Raw genomic sequence first — 18,167 nt, forward strand, 5'->3', positions numbered from 1 at the left:
ACGAGCGAGACAACGACGACCATGAGGTCCATGATGTTCCAGGGGTCTGAGTAGAAGGGCTTGAAGTGGTTCTCGGACATGGCGAACGCTGCTACCGACACCTCTACTGTGAAGAAAGCTGTAACAAGTATCCCTACCGTCCTCACAAACACTCCATCGCTTGATGATGCCTCGGGCAGGCTCTCGGCCTCGTACACATCCACGAAGAAGTTGAGCAAGATCAGCACTGACATCACTGCACGCACCCGTCAGTACCGACGTGTCTGCCTAAGAAGTTGAGCAAGATCAGCACTGACATCACTGCACGCACCCGTCAGTACCGACGTGTCTGCCTTCCCTCTCTGCACTTCCTCCTACTCTTGCTTGTCCTGCTTCTCCTCCTGCCTTCCTTCTCACTGCTTACCTATGTGTGTTGTCCGCGCCTTGATCAGCTTCTTCGCCTTGAAGCGCAGCCACAGATACTTGCTGTCCCCGATCTCTTGCAGCTCTTGCTCTTGCCGCTTCGCCTTCATCGCCAGCTTCAGCCCCGTCGACATGTCCTTGTGCCATTCAAGGCACTCCGCCTCCGTCTTCATCCGATACACGTACGTACGCCCGGAGTTGTGTCCTCCCTCTACCGTGCGGATGATGAGGCAAAGCTTCTCCTCGCGCTCGCTCTTGTTCTCCCCCTCCATCATCAGCTGCACCACCTCATGCAGCGGGATGTAGTCGATCACGGTCTCGTCGTCCTCGATGACGCCATCGTCGTTGAGGAAGCAGATCATGCGGTCGGTGAGGACGACGCCTTGTGTCTTCCATGTGACGACTGTACCAGCGATCTTCTTCTCGAGGATGCCAGATCGAAGCTGCTTGCCGCATTCTGCTAGTTTGTATTCTTGCTGTTCTTCTCCGCTGGATCTCGGTAAGGAGCTTGTTTTCTTCAAACTTTCGTTGGCTTGCATATTTGCGTGCATAGGGTCGTCCTGTCGACGAGAAGATGCGAAGAATATTGCTGCCATTTTGGTCTTCTGATAGAGTAGAGGAGACAAGCGGGGTGGGGAAACGAGAAGAGCAGAGGAGAGGATCGGATGGGAGAGAGGAGAGAGGAGAGGAGGAGAGAGGAGAGAGGAGAGAGGAGAGAGGAGAGAGGAGAGAGGAGAGAGGAGAGAGGAGAGAGGAGAGAGGAGAGAGGAGAGAGGAGAGAGGAGAGAGGAGAGAGGAGAGAGGAGAGAGGAGAGAGGAGAGAGGAGAGAGGAGAGAGGAGAGAGGAGAGGAAGGCAAGGGAGAGGAAGGCAAGGGAGGAGAAGAATTTGAGTCTGAAAGGCAAGAGCTGTAGGCAACGCGTCAGGCTTCTACCATTGACTAGGCTTCATGACTACCACCCTTGCATTCGGGCGCCCTGGACCACCCCTGATCCCGTGAGGTACCCTTGGGTATAAAACTGATAAGCACCCTTACTGCACACCTCAAAAGGACCCCACCTAGAGCACCCCCACGTCCACTGAAGACAAAATTCTTTTTGATAAATCGCAAGAAACGGTACTCTTTCTGACCGTGGAAGTTTAATTTTCCGCTTGAGTAAAGATAGTACTGGAGAGTTGAACATTGAGTAAACGTTTCTATTGTTTTGTCACACATCGGAAGAATCTGCTACAGTGCTGCTAGAACCGTACCGTCAGGTCAAAGTGCTGTAACGGCCATGTAACGGCCTGCAACTGGACAGAATCCGGTGAATGTTATCAAACACTCAGATTGGGAAGTTAGCCGGACAGAGGGCACGGCACTACTGCTGAGCCGCGTACCGGCGACTCTTCACATAATGGCGGATGATGTGAGTACACAGCGATCACTGGAGGCGAGGAGGAGGCGAGGAGGAGGAGAGACGAGGAGACGGAGGCTTAGGGGGGCGAGGAGGTGTGAGGAGAGCAATAAAGGCCCATTTGAGTTCTTTTCTAGTCATGAATTTTCCGAGTTTAAGCAGATTGTAGCATATACAGCTTACAACCCGTGAAATAAAATTTGCTGATTGATCTGGCCGCGCTATTTAAAGAAGTTAAATGTTTCATTGATCTGGCCGCGCTATATCAAGAAGTTAAATGTTTGTGTATGCTGAAATTTCAAGAAAACATAATTCTACTACTGCTTTCTTCCCCCCCAAAGCGATATGGAAATAGTGCATTAGACTTGATATTTACTTGCAATCAGCTTTGAGTTGTTGTGCTCCCTTCCAAAGTGACGAATGTTGCAGGCAGGTCAGCCCCTGCGCGCATCAGGCGAGCTTCAGAAGCAGCTGCTTGCTCAGGTCCAAGTTTGTATTGATGACGAAGATTGTTCAAGTGTGTGATACACAGGAGATCGTCAAATTGCGGAGAGAAGTCGCTTTGCTCCGAGCCTCTTCCGTCCCACCCGAGGCCTCCAAGCATGACGAAGAGGCGGTCAAAAAGGTGCACTCACACTAAAATTATCTGCATGACCTACTTGTTGCATGGCTGTTCAGCTGCGAGAAGAGATCGAGACACTGCAATCATTGAAAGAGCAAACTATCAAGAATGTTAGCTCTGGTGTTCCTGTGCACCACCTCTTGACACCTTTGATAGGCAAACGTTCAAAAAGCAGTCTTGAACAAGGAGATTTTGACTCTGCGATCAGAATTGCAGGCAATCAAGGAAGAAAATGGATTTCATGTATGTAATCTGCGTCAAACACTCCTCCTAAACTTGATGTCAGGATTTGGATCTTAACGAGATGAGAGCTATGGAGGCGCCAGAGACCCAAAAAGTTTACCAAATAACGTGTATCAGCACATCTGACGTTTTCATAGGAAATTGCAAATTCACTTTTTCAACGAAAACTCTTCGAAGAAAACTTTACAAGAGTGATACGAGATCTGCGCAAGGAGCTTGAGCAGGTAGTCTTCAATTTCATGCATCGAAAAGTAATGCGGCAAACAAGAACGATCTAAAGAAGCTTTCACAAACCTACCTTGCGTCCAATATTCAGACTACAATTCAGATTAGCAATGAGCGTATTGAAAAGGTGCTTGAGAATAATCACATCTCACATCCTCAAGCATTCTTTGGTGAGGCTGGTTCTAGGTGATGGAAGAAGCAGCTCAAGTTCCTGTGGAAAGCCGACTGCATGTTGAAGCGTAAGGCTTGTAATTGAATCTTTCGTGCTTTCTGAAGATTCCGACATGACAGACTTCGTATTCTCATGGAAAATGCAAAACTGCGAAAGGTTCTGAATGATTATTCGGTCATGAGAGCAACTTCGTTGATGGGAGCATAACGATGGTCTGCAGTCTGGAGTGCTGCGTAATACCATGGTGAAGATGAAGGTACAGCCCCTCGTATCTTCCTTGAAAGAGAACAGTCGGCCACTAATGATGAATGCGTAGGAGGGGGAAACATCACAGAGCTTTGGTTCTCTTCTTGGCTTATGATGACCTAAACATTTATTCATCTTGTACGAGCAAGAAGTTCTTGGACGAAGTGAGAATGTGTCCTTTCATGATGACCAAACAACTCTAGACTACCTTCACCTTCAGCAGCACCTCCTCCGCTTTCGCTCGAAGCACTGAGCATTTCATCAACTCGAGTAAAGGATGCACAGCACAACACCTCCCCAAAGTTGTTTCAGCTTCATCTGCGCTTTAGACCATGGAGTTGGAGGAGATACTTTCGATAAGGATTCCGCAAGTTTCTCATAAACAACCTGTGATTCATCTTAGCTTCTAGCCAGATTCTTTAGAATTCTACCTGATTATTCTGAAGGACTGCCTCAAGGTCCTCAGGTGATAAGATAAGCTCGGTCTGCTTCAAGGCATCTTGAACTACTTTCTTGCTGCAGCAGTTGTATTCAGTATCGTTTCAGGCAATAGCAGCCTGTCATACTCCAGTCTCCCTTGTCCATCCGTGTCAATCTTGCGGAAGAAATCGAGCCACTCATCCTTCACTCGCACGGATCTGAGAAGGAGATGAGCCGTGCAAACTGACGCCAACATCTATCAACCTTTCATTCTCCATTCTCATCGCCCAGAGATCTGCCCACAACTGCACAGTAATTCTCCTTGCGCGGGAAGGATCGGTCTTGACCGCAGTGCTGTACAATTCTGCAGCACCTGCAAAATCATCGCGAACCTGGATCCAATGAGTGAAACTTGTGACTGGCTAGATGAGAAGGAAACCGTGGAAAGAAAACATGCGTAGCCACAAAGAGCATCGACGTCTTTTGGATTGACTGCCAGGACCTGCATGAAAGAAGAATTTAACCTCAGATTCCCAGAATTCATTCAATCACCTGCTTGTATCTTTCCTCCTGCTCCGTCCTTCCGAGCCTTTGGCAAATTTATTGAACGATCAAGAACAAAACACGCATTGACCTTTCTGATCGACCAGGATTCTTATCCATAGCCTGACGGAACTTGCTGCTCCAGTTTACTTTCTTGTTTTGTTTCTGAACGCCAGGAGTCAAAGAATGATAGGCAATAGGAGTTGGCATCTACAACTCTCTCATGATTCCTTGCTATTCCATCTCTCTTTACCACATACACTCAAGTAAAAGGATGACCTCAATCCCGTCGTCAGCTTGCATTCTCAAAGGCATGGTTCTTGGGGTAGCAATAACATAGCCCAAGGAGCCCCAGGAAGGAGGGCAAGCGCTGCTCGCCGCCAGCATCAAGTGGAACCTGTCAATTGGTTTGTCATAATCCCCCAACTCTTGTTCTCAGATAAAAAAATCCTGAATATTCTGAATAATCCAAAGTCGTAACTAAAACCACCACAACTCTTCTCAATAGGTTCCATAGCTGTCTCAATGTAATCCATGATTCCGTCAGCAATTGTCTCATGCATGCTGGTCCATTGACTTGTAGGACATCAGTTTTCATGTCTCAGCCACTTTTCCTTGCTTCATTGCATTCAACTTTATAGCGCCCCGACATTGTCTGCGTCATTTGTTTGGCCTATTGGTTGTGGCTGTGAGTTTTTTTCTCTGCTCCCGCTTTCAAAGCTTCATATCGTCTGTTCTACATATCACTACATCATCCTATGTCTTGTGTCCTCCTTCCCTCTCCTCTCCTCCGCATCTTTGACCTGCTGCCTCCATACTGCCTTCCTCGATTCGCATTCTTGGTGCGCCCTGTACCACCCCACCCCCCGATATTGAGGTTGTCAAGCTTTTACAGACCCCGACTACCTTGTGAACCCCCCTTTGCAGGTTTCATCGGGGGGGGTGATGAGGGTGATGAGGCCGTTGACGAAACCTACATACCGGGAGGGGAAGGAGAAGGAACGGGAGGGTTGAGGAAGGGAGGGAACAGAGATGAAGGAGAATGACGACCAGAGCAAAGATGTGAAAGAGGCTGATCATTCGCATTGTACTTGTGATCCAATCATTCACATTGTACAGGTGTGATGGCGTCCAAGACTAACTCGAGCCCTTATCTCTGGGGGGCTCGTACAGTCTCGAGAGGAAAGGTAACATTTCACTCTCCTCTTCTCTCTTCACATGATCTCAGGCGGCCATGAATGCTACACCAAGAGCAACAGAACAAGTCTCAGGTCCTCCTCGCCTACATCAGCATCTAACTTCTGACTGAGTCCCAGCTCCAATGTCCCGAGCTCATGATACCAGGGTCTGCATCATTTCTTCTTCGTCCGGCCAACACTGACACAAGTCTCAGGCTGTCAACGCCGTCAGCATCGCCAGGGGAGGGTTCACGTCCCTGAGCTCCTGGAAGCGAGCTGCGAATCAGCTCATCCGCCAGCTGTACCGGGCCAAGGTCAATCTCAACCTCGTGCTCCTCGCCCGTGCTCTTGAATCGTTTTCCTGCATTGCATATCGCTTATCTGCAGCCTCTTCCTTTCGTCTGATCGATGTTGAAGCTCATTCTCGGAGACCTTGTCGAGAACCAAGACGTAGATCCACTTTGCGTTGTGGACGATGCGGTGAATTTGTTCTTTGCTTTCTCTGTTTGCTTCTTTTGACCCCCGTGCTAAGGGCGACTTGCACAACGACGACATTCCTGCGGAGGCCTTGCATGCAGCAGGAAAGGCTGATGAAGATCTCAAGGACAAGCTCAAGGTACTGCGACTGTCGCGAGTCTCAGCTTGACAGCCCTGCATCAGCTGGCGGAGAACATCGTTCGCAAGCTATACGCGCGAAGGTGAAGAGATGGGCAGCTGGCAGCCTCTGATGGTCTTCAGCATGGAGCTGACCCAGCAAAACAAGTATCTGAGAGAGGAAAACGAGCGATTGAGCCAGGAACATATCCCACCCTCTCTCTCGCTCTGCCCCCCCTCCTCCGCATTCTTATTGTGTAATGCTCCTCAAAATCTATTCTTCCTGTTCATTTTCCTTTTCACTGGTTTGATCGAACTTCGCCTCAACTTTCGTCGCTTTCTCTTCTTTGACAATGATACAAACACAACAGCTATCAGTCGAAAGACCTCGGTCGACCAGCGGATTCAGTGAGATTCTGCATGGTGAGGACCTTGGCCCTCGTCATCGTGCTGACCTCGAGCAGAGCAGAAAACAGACACGAAGAGGAGGGATCGACCCTTTACGGCTGGCGCACCCCTGGCGAAGAAGGAGGAGATAGAGCAACGCGTGAGTGAACAGCTTGTCAATTCCATGTTCTTCTTATCTTGATTCCCTCTGAGTTTATTGCATCTCTCAGCGAGTCATGTCGGCAGAGCCACAGCTGGGTAGTCGCAGGTATCTACGAACTTTTTCACCGCCTGCTCAGCAGCCCTCACCTCCAGGGGCGCGAGAGCCTCAACAGATGGGTGGGAGCTTGGAGGACAAGAGAATCTAGCGGAGCTGGAGAGCGCGCTGAGATCCAGCAGGAAACGAGAAGCGAAGCTTGAAAAGTGAGGATGAGGAGGGCAGGGCAGGACAGATGCCTGCTGATCTATTGGCAGGGAACTAGAGCTCAACAAGGAGCTGGAGGTCCTCGTGTGGGATGGGAAGAAGGAAATGTTGATGGGAGCGAAGGGCTAAAGTTGACATGTCAAGCAGGCTGAGCAGCTTCTTGCGAATCAAACGATTGCGAAGATGAAAGAAAGACTCAAATCTGCCAAGTTAGACCTGAACCCTTGACTTCTCTTGCATCCTTGTTTACCTTTCCTCTGTTTCTTCATTCTGTTGATGGCTCACCTTGGTTTCGTTCCATTCTTTTGGCTTCTTTCTACGCTCGTCTATTTCTTGTTTCTGCTTTTTCACATTTTTCGAGCCAACTGGTTGCCGCTGACTCAACTTACTTTGATTACGCCAGGACACTTCTACTGGATCTTGCAGGTGATGTCAAGTAGCGGAATAGGAGGAGGAGAGAGATGGGACGTTTGAAGGGAGAAAAGGAGGATGACGAGATTGGCAGGTCAGCTACAGGATCTCAAGGACGACAACGTCAGACTGCAAGGCAAAATTTCAGCAGCCGATAAGCTGACAAAACAGAAACTAAAGCAGGTAAAAAAAAACTCCTCATGAGCTGAAAGCTCCTCCCTTGCTCTATTCTCATTGATTCCTTTGTCATTAGCAGCTTCTCTTGACATCTCTCTTTTCAGTTCCTTCAGCATAGCAACGAAGTCATTGCCGGACTGCTCACTCTTGTGGTTGTCTGCCCTTCCTTTCCGGCTATGATTTCACCAGCTGCTCTCCTCTTCTTTGTTTTGTTCCCTTTCTCCCTTCTCAATCTCTACATTTGATTTCTTCACAGCCATCTGTGACTCTGCGATACACCTCCTTACCTGCTATTGCTATCCTCTTCCACTTCTTGTCGTCAAGCGATGTGTACAGGAGAAGGTGCCTGCGTCTTCGAAGAGGACAGGAAGTGGTCAGGATCGAAAGGTGTGGCTTGAGAGGATGAGGAGATGATGGAGGAAGAGCCGAGGAACTGAGTTGAAAGAGGGTGACAATGGAGCAGGATGCAGATGAAGTGGCACGGGAACAGCAGCTTCTCCTCCAGCAGATTCGTCAGAGTTCTCACGCCATAGGTATGTCAGTGATGTCTGGATTGCCCACTGACGCCTCGCAGGGGATTTGTCAGAGAGCATGTTAGGAGAGAGGAAAGAGCTCCCATCTGATGAAAGCGACGACGAGAGCCTTGGAGAAGACGCCTTTACCACGTGAGGGGACAAGAAGGATTGAGATGGCGGTAGCAGATGAGAGGAGCAGTCAGATAGAGCTAGTGATAGCACAAGGAGGAGATAGGCCTGCTGCGAACTTGGCAAGTCGGATGCAGGTTGGATTGGAAGTTTGATAGGTAGGAGGACAGAAGGAAGAGTCTCCAGAGGAAGTGTAAGGGGAGGCAATAACATCATCGCAGTTCTCGTCTTGTTCGAACAGTTGAGCTCATTGCTCTGCAGCTCTCGTACGTCTCACTTGACTCATTCTCCTCGTCCTTTTTTGTCCCTACCTCGTCCTTCCTCGATTTCTTTCCTGACAACAGGCAGGCCTGCTGGAAGAGTTGAGCTCTTGGAGGTCATGCGAGACCTGTGAGGCTCTTGTCTTTCTCTCTATGAGCTATCTCCTTACCCTGCTCTTCTCCTCTTCTCCAGTTTCCTACCTCTCGTTCTTCTGACCCTCGTTTAGCTTTCAGCGCTTTCACCTCGTCAAGATGGAAATGGACGCGCTCCTTCAAACCCACGAGGAGGTGAGTACCTGCCGTTGCTTCTTCTCCTGTTCCGATGCTCAGCTGCTACGGGCAGTTTCGACAGCAGACCGACGCGAGCATACGTCAGGTCGAATAATGCCCGCGTTTCTCCTGCTCTCGACGCCTCCTCCTCCCTTCGTTATCCTTTCGTTACCATGGCGATTCCTTTTTCTGTGCCCTCCACGCAATGTCTCGTCCTACTCCTTGTCTTTCTTTCAGTTCCCTCTGTACCATGCTTCTTTTCGCTTCTGACATGCTGGTTCAGCTGATGATGGAGCGGTCAGTACTACGAGGTGTGATCGCGGATCTTATGAGGAAAGATCACACGGGAGGTGTTCCTCTTGATCCTGACCTCATAGAGGCCGAGGTAACTTCCTCTTCCATTCCTCCTCCTTTTCTTCTTTTCTACTCCTCTCTTCTTCTTCTTTCCCCTTCTTTCTTCCTCCTTTCTTCCTTCTTTCCTCCTCGTCTCAATCGTTTCTTCTTTCGTCCTCCTCTATCGCGACTTATCCACCTCCCCACCCCTTGCAGGGCTTGGCCTCGCGAAGCGATGTTGCTCTTGTCCAAGCGCAGCTGGAGGTAGAGGCGATTGAACGGGTGAACTTGTTATTTTCTGTTATGCTTGGCCTCATGCTTGGCAGCTCGAGAGGGAAGAGGAGGAGAACGAGGACGAAGACGAGGAAGAGGGACTAACGTCCGAGGATGCAGAGGAGGAGGAGAATCAGGGTCATTCCTTGACCCAGGAAATCTTGTTGTAAACTGGAGAGCATTTCTGACCCTCATTGCAGACCACAAAAGAACTGACGGGTAACATTGCCTTCTCGCCGTCGGCATGGAAGGACGATTTCCTTACCTCCAGTTCGGATAGCCTGAGGTTGGAGGAGGGACCAAGCGCTGCACAAGTCGGGCCAGGAGGAGTTTACATGCCTGGGGAGTGGCAAGGCGAAGAATCCAAGGAGGAGGAGGAGGAGAAGAACGCATCGTCAGTGAGGGAGCTCAAGAATGATGACGGGACTTGGTTCATGGTGAGGATTGCTCGGGTGCACGAAGGTGGTTGGAAATGGATTGGGAGAGATAGGGTGGGAGATGAAAGGAGGAACAAGGTGAAGGTCAGGATGACTTTTGTTGCTTGCAGGGAGACGTTCGCTCGGGTCGACCGCATGGGCATGGCAGCGAGACATACCCTGACGGCTCATCCTACGAGGGCCAGGTCTACTCCTTGCGCCCTCACGGCAAGCAATGAGTCAATGCTTCTCAGTTTCATACTGGTCATCGTGATGGGCATGGAGCCTACTACTTTCCAGACGGAAGTGTGCTGGAGGGGCAATGGAAGGACGGGGTGAGTGCGGACAGTGAGTAGGAGGAAGCTGACTTCATTATAAGCTGCAGCATGGCGTTGGCATCATGCGATCTGCTCGGACAAGGGTAGTCAAAGTTTGTACTTTTTCTCCTCCTAACATTCGGGTAGGATGAACCTGTCCTTGTCAGCTCCAGCAATGGTGTAGTCGAGGTACGTAGTGCCAGAAATGGCGTAGTGGAGGAGAGAATCGAGCTCGAGCTTATTTCTCCTCTCGCAGAGCTTCCTTCCTCTACATGCAGGTCGTGACACGGCTGCGCTGGACGAGCTCCAAGTGCAGGTGCCTTGCCCTGGGTTCCTGTTGACCTCTTGACTCTATTCTGAGGTGCTGGAGGCGCTTGACATCGTCGCATCGAAAGTTGCAGAAGCTCGAAGTAGGAACGAAGAGGAGCGAAGTGAACAAGCCGAGAGAAACGACGTGGAATGAAACATACTATCCGAATGGCATATGCTCTACAAAAACCTGGCCACCGTTGCTCCTTTTCTTGGCTGGTCGGAGGTGGAGGGCCCTGAGTCAGCGCAATTAGTATCGGGCCGGCTTGGGTTGGACCGGCGGGCCCGGCCGAATCAGGTCCGGCCCGGCCCGGAGTCCGATCGTGCCTGCAGCGTTCTCACAAAGAAGTTCGTGGTTAAAACATTCATGGGTGGGGTGGATGGAATCTTCAAACCCGGATGAATGATTTCAGTAGGTGGGTAGGGCGACCCACCTACCCCGATAGCACGGTTTTCTAGTATTTTTGATGTATAATCGCATACAGGGAACCTCGGAAAGGGGTACTTTACCCGCAGGTACCCCCCAGGCCCCAAACCCTCTATAAGTTGGGAAGGCAGGCCACCAGGAAGTGGCGAAAGCGACAGCACTATGCGCAGCAAGGAGGACGACACGTTGAGTAGTGACGAAGCGAGAGAAGAGGAGCAGGAGGTTCAGCCCCCGGCGATGTCGAGCAGAGTCTCGCCCTTCTCGTGCAATCACCTACACTATCATAAACCGGTACCCATTCAAGTCCCGACCAACTGCACTTTCAAGGTACTCACCTTGACGGGGATGGATAAGATGCATAGAGGGAGCAACCAGACGCGTCACTACCTCGTAAGAAAAAGCAAGAAAGGAGGATACACCCCCTCTCTCAACATCAAAGATGAGAAGCTTCTCGCGATCCAGCGAGATGCATGCTACGACATCTTCACTCATGTCAAGCATACGGCATCAAAGCCACCACGAGCTAGAGGACGATGCTTCCTCTGCTTCTTGCAAGGAGACATGCCTGCTCATGGCAGGAGGCGCATCTTCATCAAGCAGGTGATATGCAATGGATCAGGTATGGCGGGAGAAGGAAACTTGGAGCAGACCTTCTTTTTCGGAGTCTGCGAGCGATGCAACGACGAGAGGAACGACCGGGTGCTCAAGACTGTGATATCGAACGAGCTGCATGCTCAGACTGCCAGCTACCTCATCTATGATGACACGCTCTTGTCGGTGCCGCGCGAGCCTAGGCAGAAAGCTAGCCTTGCGGGAGTACAAACACCTCGCATCTGCAGCTCCAGCGACTCGGACTCGGACAACGTCCCGATCGCGAGGCTGGAAGAAAGAAGGCACGAAAAGACGAGGAAAAACGACAGGAGGCTAGAAGACAGGAGGAATCCAGGACGAGGCAAGATGTCCCCTCAGACGCCTCGCCAAGATCCATCAAGCACTAGCGGCTCCGACTCGGACAACCTTCCGATCTCTCGGCTACAGGAGAGGAGGAGTGCGAAGCGAAACCTGTCAGCTGCCCTGAGAGCTGATCTTGCGGATGACACTGAGGACACAATGAATGCGGCATCTTCCGGTGACGACAATGCCGAGCCAGAGGCCATTCCTCGAGGTTTGCATGGTGGCAGGTACAGACGCAGGTCTCCTTTGAGCGATGACGATGACGAGGAGGAGGTTGGTGAGCAGCAGATACAGCAGGAGCAGGAGACATCAGAGCATGATGAAGACGACAATGACAACCAAGAGCAGGTGGACAGCACGGCGCCCGTAGCTTTGATTTGCAAGCCCGTCTGGCAGCAGCCTCAGAAGGACGACCCGTTCGCTCTCTCTGACGACGATGAGTCCAGCAGCAGCTCCGGGATCAAGGGCCCTTCGAGTTCGGCATGGCCTCCGTGTGCGTGGGCACCAGCACGTACGGGGATGCTAACTCCAGGAGTCTCGGGCGGCTCTAAGGGGCTGCCTATAACGAGCGCGATGAAAGAGGCTAGGCCGTTCCACATGCCTCGAAGCACAGATAGGGAAACCGAAAAAATGGAGATCAATGCAAGGGTCCCGGAAGTAGGAGGAAGCGGAAGGCTGCTAAAGGAGAGGAGAGGAAACCAGAGCATGGAACATGAGGAGGTGCGGCGGAAGAGAGCGAAGACGTCGTCAGGAGCAGACATGCCGGTCAGGGAGCTGCAGGCTTGTGCTCCGGACGTCGACGCGAGCAGCTCTGTTAGTCGGCGGCAAGTCCCTGGGACCGATGACGGAGGGGATGCACTTGGTGATCAGGGTGCTGCTGGAACAAGCATCACCAGAGGGAGCACAAGCATCACCAGAGGGAGCACAAGCATCACCAGAGGGAGCACAAGCATCACCAGAGGGAGCACAAGCATCGGCCAGGGGCAGCCAAGATCGGATGAGAGGATGCTGGCAGGGATTGGGGAAGTCTTAAGGAGCCTGGAGTGGGGAGAGACAGGAGGACCAGGGCTGTCGATGCTGGAGCAGGTCAGGATGCTCAGCAGGTTTACCAAGACCTACGAGGTGCTATGGAAGGACTTCACTCATGACAAGCCCTGCGAATGAGAACAAGTACCGCGCATAGTTGCTCCTGGGCGAGAACTTGAACAGATTTTCACATGTGCGCAAGGGAGTTTTGAACGTTGACCCTCGAAATTGGAGTGCTCGTTTCGTGCATCAAAACTCACGAGAGATGTCCTATCCGAGGGCACCTCACGATACTGAACTTTTCTGGGCCTTCGACGGGAACCAAGGCCATTGATGCCTTTTCTACAAATCGTCATGGCATTCCCAAGAAGCAGCAAGGGATCCGACAGTTTTCTCAACACGTTGAATTCAATCAATTCATACCATAAAGAGGATTTACACAATGACAGCAAGAGGTGGACGCGAGTCCAAGGAGATAAGAAGACGGCCAGGAGGGGCAGCGCGTTCTCGCCACGGTCAACTACAGCTGCTGAGCTTGACTGAGCATGAGGCCTCGGTGTATGTCGACCAAGAGGAGAAGCTGAAGAAGAGATTCGAAGAAATCGGACTGATCGTAGACTCTGTGCAAGGTAGTAAATCGATGATGTGGAAGGCCCTGTATAAATCTTCCGAGATAGCGAGTGCTTGCACTACTCTCTGATGGAGGCCACCAAAGTTCACCCTTCCAACCAGTGCCCCATCCACCTCGCACGAGGGGTCGATTCCCCTGAATTGAGTAGCGCCGCCAATCCATACTCAGCTATCCAAGCTATTACTTGGTCTCCACCAACGAGGAAGAAGCTGTTCCAGTGGAAGAAGACGACATCTCCATGCTGCCCTTGATGCGAGGGAAAGGAGGAAAGCTGGGTACATGTCCAGCTAGCCTGGAAACAATTTGAGCTCATGGTGGCTCTAGCACACAACAGAGTAATGAAAACAATCAAGAGAAGCTTGACACAGAGCTGGAAGAAACAAAACATTGAGCATGAGAGTTGGTGGCAAACACCAATCTGAATGGGCTCTGCTACTTCAGAGGGTCCAATCGCATTGTGCTAGCGGAGATAGCACGAACTTCAGAGTTCACTGGCGAGGGAAGCAGCCTGGCAAATCTGAAGGCGAAGTTTCAGGAGAAAGAACAGAAATATGCAGCACTGCGGGCAGAGATGACAAGCCTAAGCGAGAACACTAAAGTCATACTGGCCACATTCAACCTGCTTATGGACAAGGATATAATCGACAGAGTCATGACCACAGCTGCTCGAAGTGCAGCACATGCTATGAACCTCAAGGAGACTAGGAGACACGGCCAACGATCCGATACGACGGTGAGATACAATCAAGAGACTGATAGGGAGCAGGGTGCCAGAATCGTGATCGGAACATACCGCCCTCCGCTCAGCCTCGTCTGCTGGACTACTCCATCTACACATTGGCTCTCATCTAGTCCCATTGAAGGAGTCTTTCTGCAAAGCTCATTCTCTCAAAATATCTAGCACAAATGCAAGGATCAAGAATTTCTCTTGCAGCACCTGCTGAATTAGAGGTATATTTGCAATTTTATGGATCATTGGGATCAATATCGGTCGTTCCAACAATGAATTGAGAGTGACGCAAACATGCTTAACTGCATGAGTTGATATCAACTCTCTTACAACATTCATGTAGCACAATTTGTCATTTACAACCGACTACTACCTATTAAATTGGCATTTCATCTAAAAGGATTCCTTGTTTTTTTCGTAACGAAGACATGAAACCAATCTATTGAAGGTAACGTAGTCTCATCTCTTTTTCGCCCTCCGAAACAAAACAGCTGAGAACAAACACAACTTTTTTGATTTTTTGGGGGAAAAAATAAGGACCTTTAATCCATCCATCTTGTTTTGAGCTGATTATCTTGCTGATTTTCTTGTTTTGAGCTGATTTTCTTGCTGATTTTCTTGTTTTGAGCTGATTTTCTTGGGGTATATTCATATATTTTGTTTACATTCTCGCATTCACATCATTCTTGTAGCAATGTCGCATTCTTCCTTCACGTCGGACTGCCAGTTTCTTTTGAACGATCTCTCCGTGTCAAAATAAGCAAACCAATCTGAACGGGGTTCAGGGACATCGTATTGTGCTATTGTAGAGGCACCAAAAAAGTTCTGAAAAACTTCTAATGCTGTTGGATCTGTCCCGAGAATCTCCGGCAGAGGAACATCCTGACACATCTCGACACCGAATGGTTTGATACAGTTGAGATATTGCCACGGTCCTTGATCTTCTTGAACAATTCAGATGGGAATGCAGAAGAGCAGCTGAAAGCGAGCTTGTGATGCGGGAGAGCAAGGTGTTTTTGTGTTGCTGGAACAAAGTGAAGGGTCCGAGCGGGGTTGGGCGGACTTGGTGGAGCAGTGGAGGAGGTCGAAGGAGGGGCGCAATGAGTCTTGCTGACAGGTACATGTGCGTCTCAATAGATATATTGTGGGGTGGGGTGAAGTGACTTGGGGGTGGTTGTAGGGACGGGGGCGGGTAGTAAAAGCGGCGGCGGTTCGGATGCAGCCGAGGGTCGTCGGTACGAGAGATCCACCTCTCTATCTCGAGGAACACGTCCAGTCATGCATGGAACCTCATGAGACGATGTGCAGCGCCTAACTCTTGCCGAAAAGATTCTTTTTCATTGTGTGTGCTTCAGTCTTATCCCTGATAAGTTCTCTTTTCGTTAACGGTAGTCGTGTTGCCGAGGCCGGGCTTTGGAGTTACAGCTGGGGCCCCTAATCTTCTTTGAGTAAAGACAGCCTAAAAAAGTAGCTCGACATAAATAGTCACTCCTGATTGTCCTCGTACTGCTTTTTAACTTAACTTTGAGTAAAGCAGTCACAGGCTGCAAAAGAGTCCGATCTGCCCTTTGAGTAAAGAAAGACTGAAATAGTAAGACTCTGAGACCGGGACTCGGGCATGGGCCAGGACTAGTCTCGCTGGCACTGCCGGGCCGGGCCGAACTGCATGCAGCATGATCTGACTCATGGGTTAATCCTAGCCCGGGTTTAGGGTTTAGGGTTTGCCCGCTTTTCAGGCCCGGGCACTGAGGCCCGCTTATTTCAGGCACTGCCCGCTTATTTCAGGCCCGTTTCCCGGTGACTCAGCCGTTTCCTTCAACTCCGCAATGCACAAGTCGGAGAAGCTGTACCCGGGCGCGGCGTGATGTGCCAGCATCCGGCGCACGCCGATTCGGATCGATCATCTTTTCAAGGCTCCGATTCGACAGCCGATTCGATGTATCTTGCGTGTCCGCGTGGGGACGAGGGTCGGCCGGGTCATTGTTGTACTATGGCGGAAGAGGTGAGGGTACAAGCTCGCGCCTCCTTCAGCCGATCGACGGTAAAATGCTCGCGCAAGAATGCAGGAGACAGGGAAGCTGATAGTTTGGCACAGAAATACTACATCTCTGTTGGAGACGCATCCTATGGTCGATGTAGAAAGAAATGGGAGGATTTTGAAGATCTTTATGATTCTCTCGAATTAAGATATGGCAAGCTGGATATTTCCTTTCCGGTATATGCGACAAGGTGCAAGTTGATATCTGAAGCTATCTGCGGCTGCAGTCGTTCTTGCCATCGATGACATGGATTCACAGGAAAAATAATACCAAAGCCGAGGCTGTAGAAAAGAATCGCAGAAACTTGGAGAAACTTCTGGAGAAACTGAGGGCTCACCCTAAGCTTTCACATGATTCGGATGTGATTTCGTTTTTGCACCTTGTTGATGTAAAAGAGAATGTGGACTCGGACGATGGTGCACCAAGCTTATCCCTGCGCGACAAGCCTGGACCGACTCCGTTCACCGTGGAGTCAAAGCCTGCTTCTGCTTGTCATGTTGATGAAGGAGACCAAGCAGACGACGAAACATTACCAATTGATAGCAATTCTACATCGAATACCCTTCTGCCATCATCACTTGAATGGAAATCAACTCCACAAGCAGCCGAGCCCAAGAATTCTATATGGATTGGTCGATGAGGATGTAACATAATAGAATTTATCGAAAAGCACACCACTCTTGTTCACGAAACCTTTGCATCAGTTCAGAGGTGCAGAGAATTCCTTTGTGAGCTCTTCACTTTTCTTCCAGAGCTGCTCAGCCTTCTCTGCATCCTCAGCTAAAGGATGAGATGTCTTCATGACTGCGCACCTAGCATAATATTCTCCTGGAACCAAGCTAGAAGGAGGGGCAACACAACAGAATGTAGAAGTTGCAGCTAATTGCTCATGGGAGAAGAGAATCATCCCTCCTATCGCTCGATAAAGACCGATCAACACACCTGACAAACCTTCCTTTGCCAGGCCAGTTGGACCAACGCCGGGGTGAAGAGAGACAGCAATGATGTCAAGCTTCTGATCATGAAATCGTCTGGCAAGCTCTTTTGCCATCAAAATATTGCTCAGCTTCGATGCGCCATATGCTTCCATCCAACTGTATTTTTCTGGATGGGTCCAATTAGAGAATTCTTGGTCTGGATTAGGAGCACTGCGATGTAGCTCGGAACTGACGCAGATAACGCGGGCAGGTTGCGAAGCACGAAGCTTGTCCATGAGCAGTTGACAGAGAAGAAAGTGCCCTAGGTGGTTGATTGCCCACGTGCTTTCGTGTCCCTGAGGCGACAAGCGAAATGGTTGTGCCATGACCCCGGCATTGAGAACCAGAAGGTGAAGAGGACAACCAAGCTTTTGAAATTCTTTGGCATAGTTGCGAACGTTTTGCAAGTCCTCCAGATCCAGAGGTACATCGGGTATCATCTCCACGGACCCTGCGTTCTCAGCATTCCCTAACTTGTCCTGTATGCTCCGAATTGCTTCCTTGATTGCATCCAACCTTCGCCCAGCAAGGATAACTCTCGCTCCAGCTACCGCCAAAGCATGAGCAGTCTCGAATCCTGCACCGTTGTTGGCACCAGTCACCTGATTTCTATGAGTCCAAGACAGTAGCGAGGAGTTGATATATGATATATGCCTCAAGGACTTACCACTGCAACTTTTCCCTTGATTGGTCTTCCATCCTTGCTGTATTCCTTGACAACTTCCAATGCTCGCTTGCCGCCAAAAAGTCCCATCTTATTTCGTCAATAGAGTCAGCACGATAGAGAGCATTGCCAAAAAATTCTAGGAACATACACACACACATATACACACACACACACACACACACACACATACAGAAAGCGTTCTGGAATTTTGAAAAGGCACCAGCTAAAAATCCGAAACAGGGATCATACATATCACAGTAGTGGGAGCCTATTACTTATATTCTTTCTAGTTCCTCGGTGTGCTACCCTTCTGTTCTACGGTCACCTCCCCCCCCCCTCCCTTCTACCGCTCCTATGCTCTTTCCTCCACCTTCGCTGGTTCTAGAACGTGTTGCAAGTAGTGCTTGCATGTCCGCTTTTCCAAACGTTCACTTAATAAATTAAGTAAATCCCA

At 50.1% G+C, this 18,167-nt stretch overlaps 7 protein-coding genes across 7 annotated transcripts in view; 5 read left to right on the plus strand and 2 right to left on the minus strand.

Annotated features, from left to right (window-relative positions):
• Positions 1-998, minus strand: part of GUITHDRAFT_122197 (hypothetical protein) — a gene marked incomplete at both ends in the record, with an annotated part of 3,516 nt that extends 2,518 nt beyond the window's left edge. Inside the window, 2 exons of the mRNA XM_005818538.1 lie at positions 21-235; positions 404-998. Coding sequence (XP_005818595.1) covers positions 21-235; positions 404-998 — 810 coding nt within the window. The remainder of the gene's footprint in view (positions 1-20; positions 236-403) is intronic.
• Positions 999-1,782: 784 nt separating this feature from the next.
• GUITHDRAFT_156527 (hypothetical protein) lies at positions 1,783-4,668 on the plus strand. The gene is made up of 20 exons (XM_005818539.1): positions 1,783-1,810; positions 2,228-2,281; positions 2,331-2,423; positions 2,477-2,530; positions 2,577-2,663; positions 2,707-2,757; positions 2,801-2,887; positions 2,932-3,015; positions 3,075-3,127; positions 3,180-3,234; positions 3,281-3,316; positions 3,377-3,555; positions 3,600-3,695; positions 3,740-3,822; positions 3,873-3,944; positions 3,991-4,118; positions 4,166-4,230; positions 4,281-4,317; positions 4,363-4,436; positions 4,551-4,668. Exons 1-12 carry the CDS (start codon positions 1,799-1,801, stop codon positions 3,419-3,421), a joined length of 711 nt encoding a protein of 236 aa, XP_005818596.1. The 5' UTR covers positions 1,783-1,798; the 3' UTR covers positions 3,422-3,555; positions 3,600-3,695; positions 3,740-3,822; positions 3,873-3,944; positions 3,991-4,118; positions 4,166-4,230; positions 4,281-4,317; positions 4,363-4,436; positions 4,551-4,668.
• A 719-nt stretch (positions 4,669-5,387) lies between these two features.
• GUITHDRAFT_156528 (hypothetical protein) lies at positions 5,388-6,805 on the plus strand (the record flags this gene model as incomplete). The annotated part of the gene is made up of 12 exons (XM_005818540.1): positions 5,388-5,456; positions 5,498-5,540; positions 5,586-5,614; positions 5,663-5,762; positions 5,866-5,927; positions 5,980-6,063; positions 6,108-6,145; positions 6,186-6,243; positions 6,413-6,464; positions 6,506-6,588; positions 6,659-6,696; positions 6,744-6,805. Coding segments are annotated over exons 1-12 (703 nt in total), but the record flags the coding sequence as incomplete, so codon positions are not given.
• A 2,804-nt stretch (positions 6,806-9,609) lies between these two features.
• GUITHDRAFT_156529 (hypothetical protein) lies at positions 9,610-10,429 on the plus strand. Its single transcript, XM_005818541.1, has 5 exons — positions 9,610-9,657; positions 9,768-9,842; positions 9,891-10,057; positions 10,101-10,142; positions 10,210-10,429. Exons 1-3 carry the CDS (start codon positions 9,655-9,657, stop codon positions 9,990-9,992), a joined length of 180 nt encoding a protein of 59 aa, XP_005818598.1. The 5' UTR covers positions 9,610-9,654; the 3' UTR covers positions 9,993-10,057; positions 10,101-10,142; positions 10,210-10,429.
• Positions 10,430-10,851: 422 nt separating this feature from the next.
• Positions 10,852-12,807, plus strand: GUITHDRAFT_122202 (hypothetical protein; the record flags this gene model as incomplete). The annotated part of the gene is made up of 1 exon (XM_005818542.1): positions 10,852-12,807. One exon carries the CDS (start codon positions 10,852-10,854, stop codon positions 12,805-12,807), a length of 1,956 nt encoding a protein of 651 aa, XP_005818599.1.
• Positions 12,808-16,019: 3,212 nt separating this feature from the next.
• On the plus strand, positions 16,020-16,734 carry GUITHDRAFT_156530 (hypothetical protein; the record flags this gene model as incomplete). Its single annotated transcript, XM_005818543.1, has 3 exons — positions 16,020-16,071; positions 16,126-16,257; positions 16,326-16,734. Coding segments are annotated over 3 exons (568 nt in total), but the record flags the coding sequence as incomplete, so codon positions are not given.
• A 35-nt stretch (positions 16,735-16,769) lies between these two features.
• On the minus strand, positions 16,770-17,800 carry GUITHDRAFT_122203 (hypothetical protein; the record flags this gene model as incomplete). The annotated part of the gene is made up of 2 exons (XM_005818544.1): positions 16,770-17,648; positions 17,714-17,800. The coding sequence occupies 2 exons, from the start codon at positions 17,798-17,800 to the stop codon at positions 16,770-16,772; spliced, it is 966 nt and encodes a 321-aa protein (XP_005818601.1).
• Between the last annotated feature and the right edge of the window lie 367 nt (positions 17,801-18,167).

The sequence above is a fragment of the Guillardia theta genome (assembly GCF_000315625.1).
Source record: "Guillardia theta CCMP2712 unplaced genomic scaffold GUITHscaffold_295, whole genome shotgun sequence".
In the NCBI taxonomy this organism is placed as follows: Eukaryota; class Cryptophyceae; order Pyrenomonadales; family Geminigeraceae; genus Guillardia; species Guillardia theta.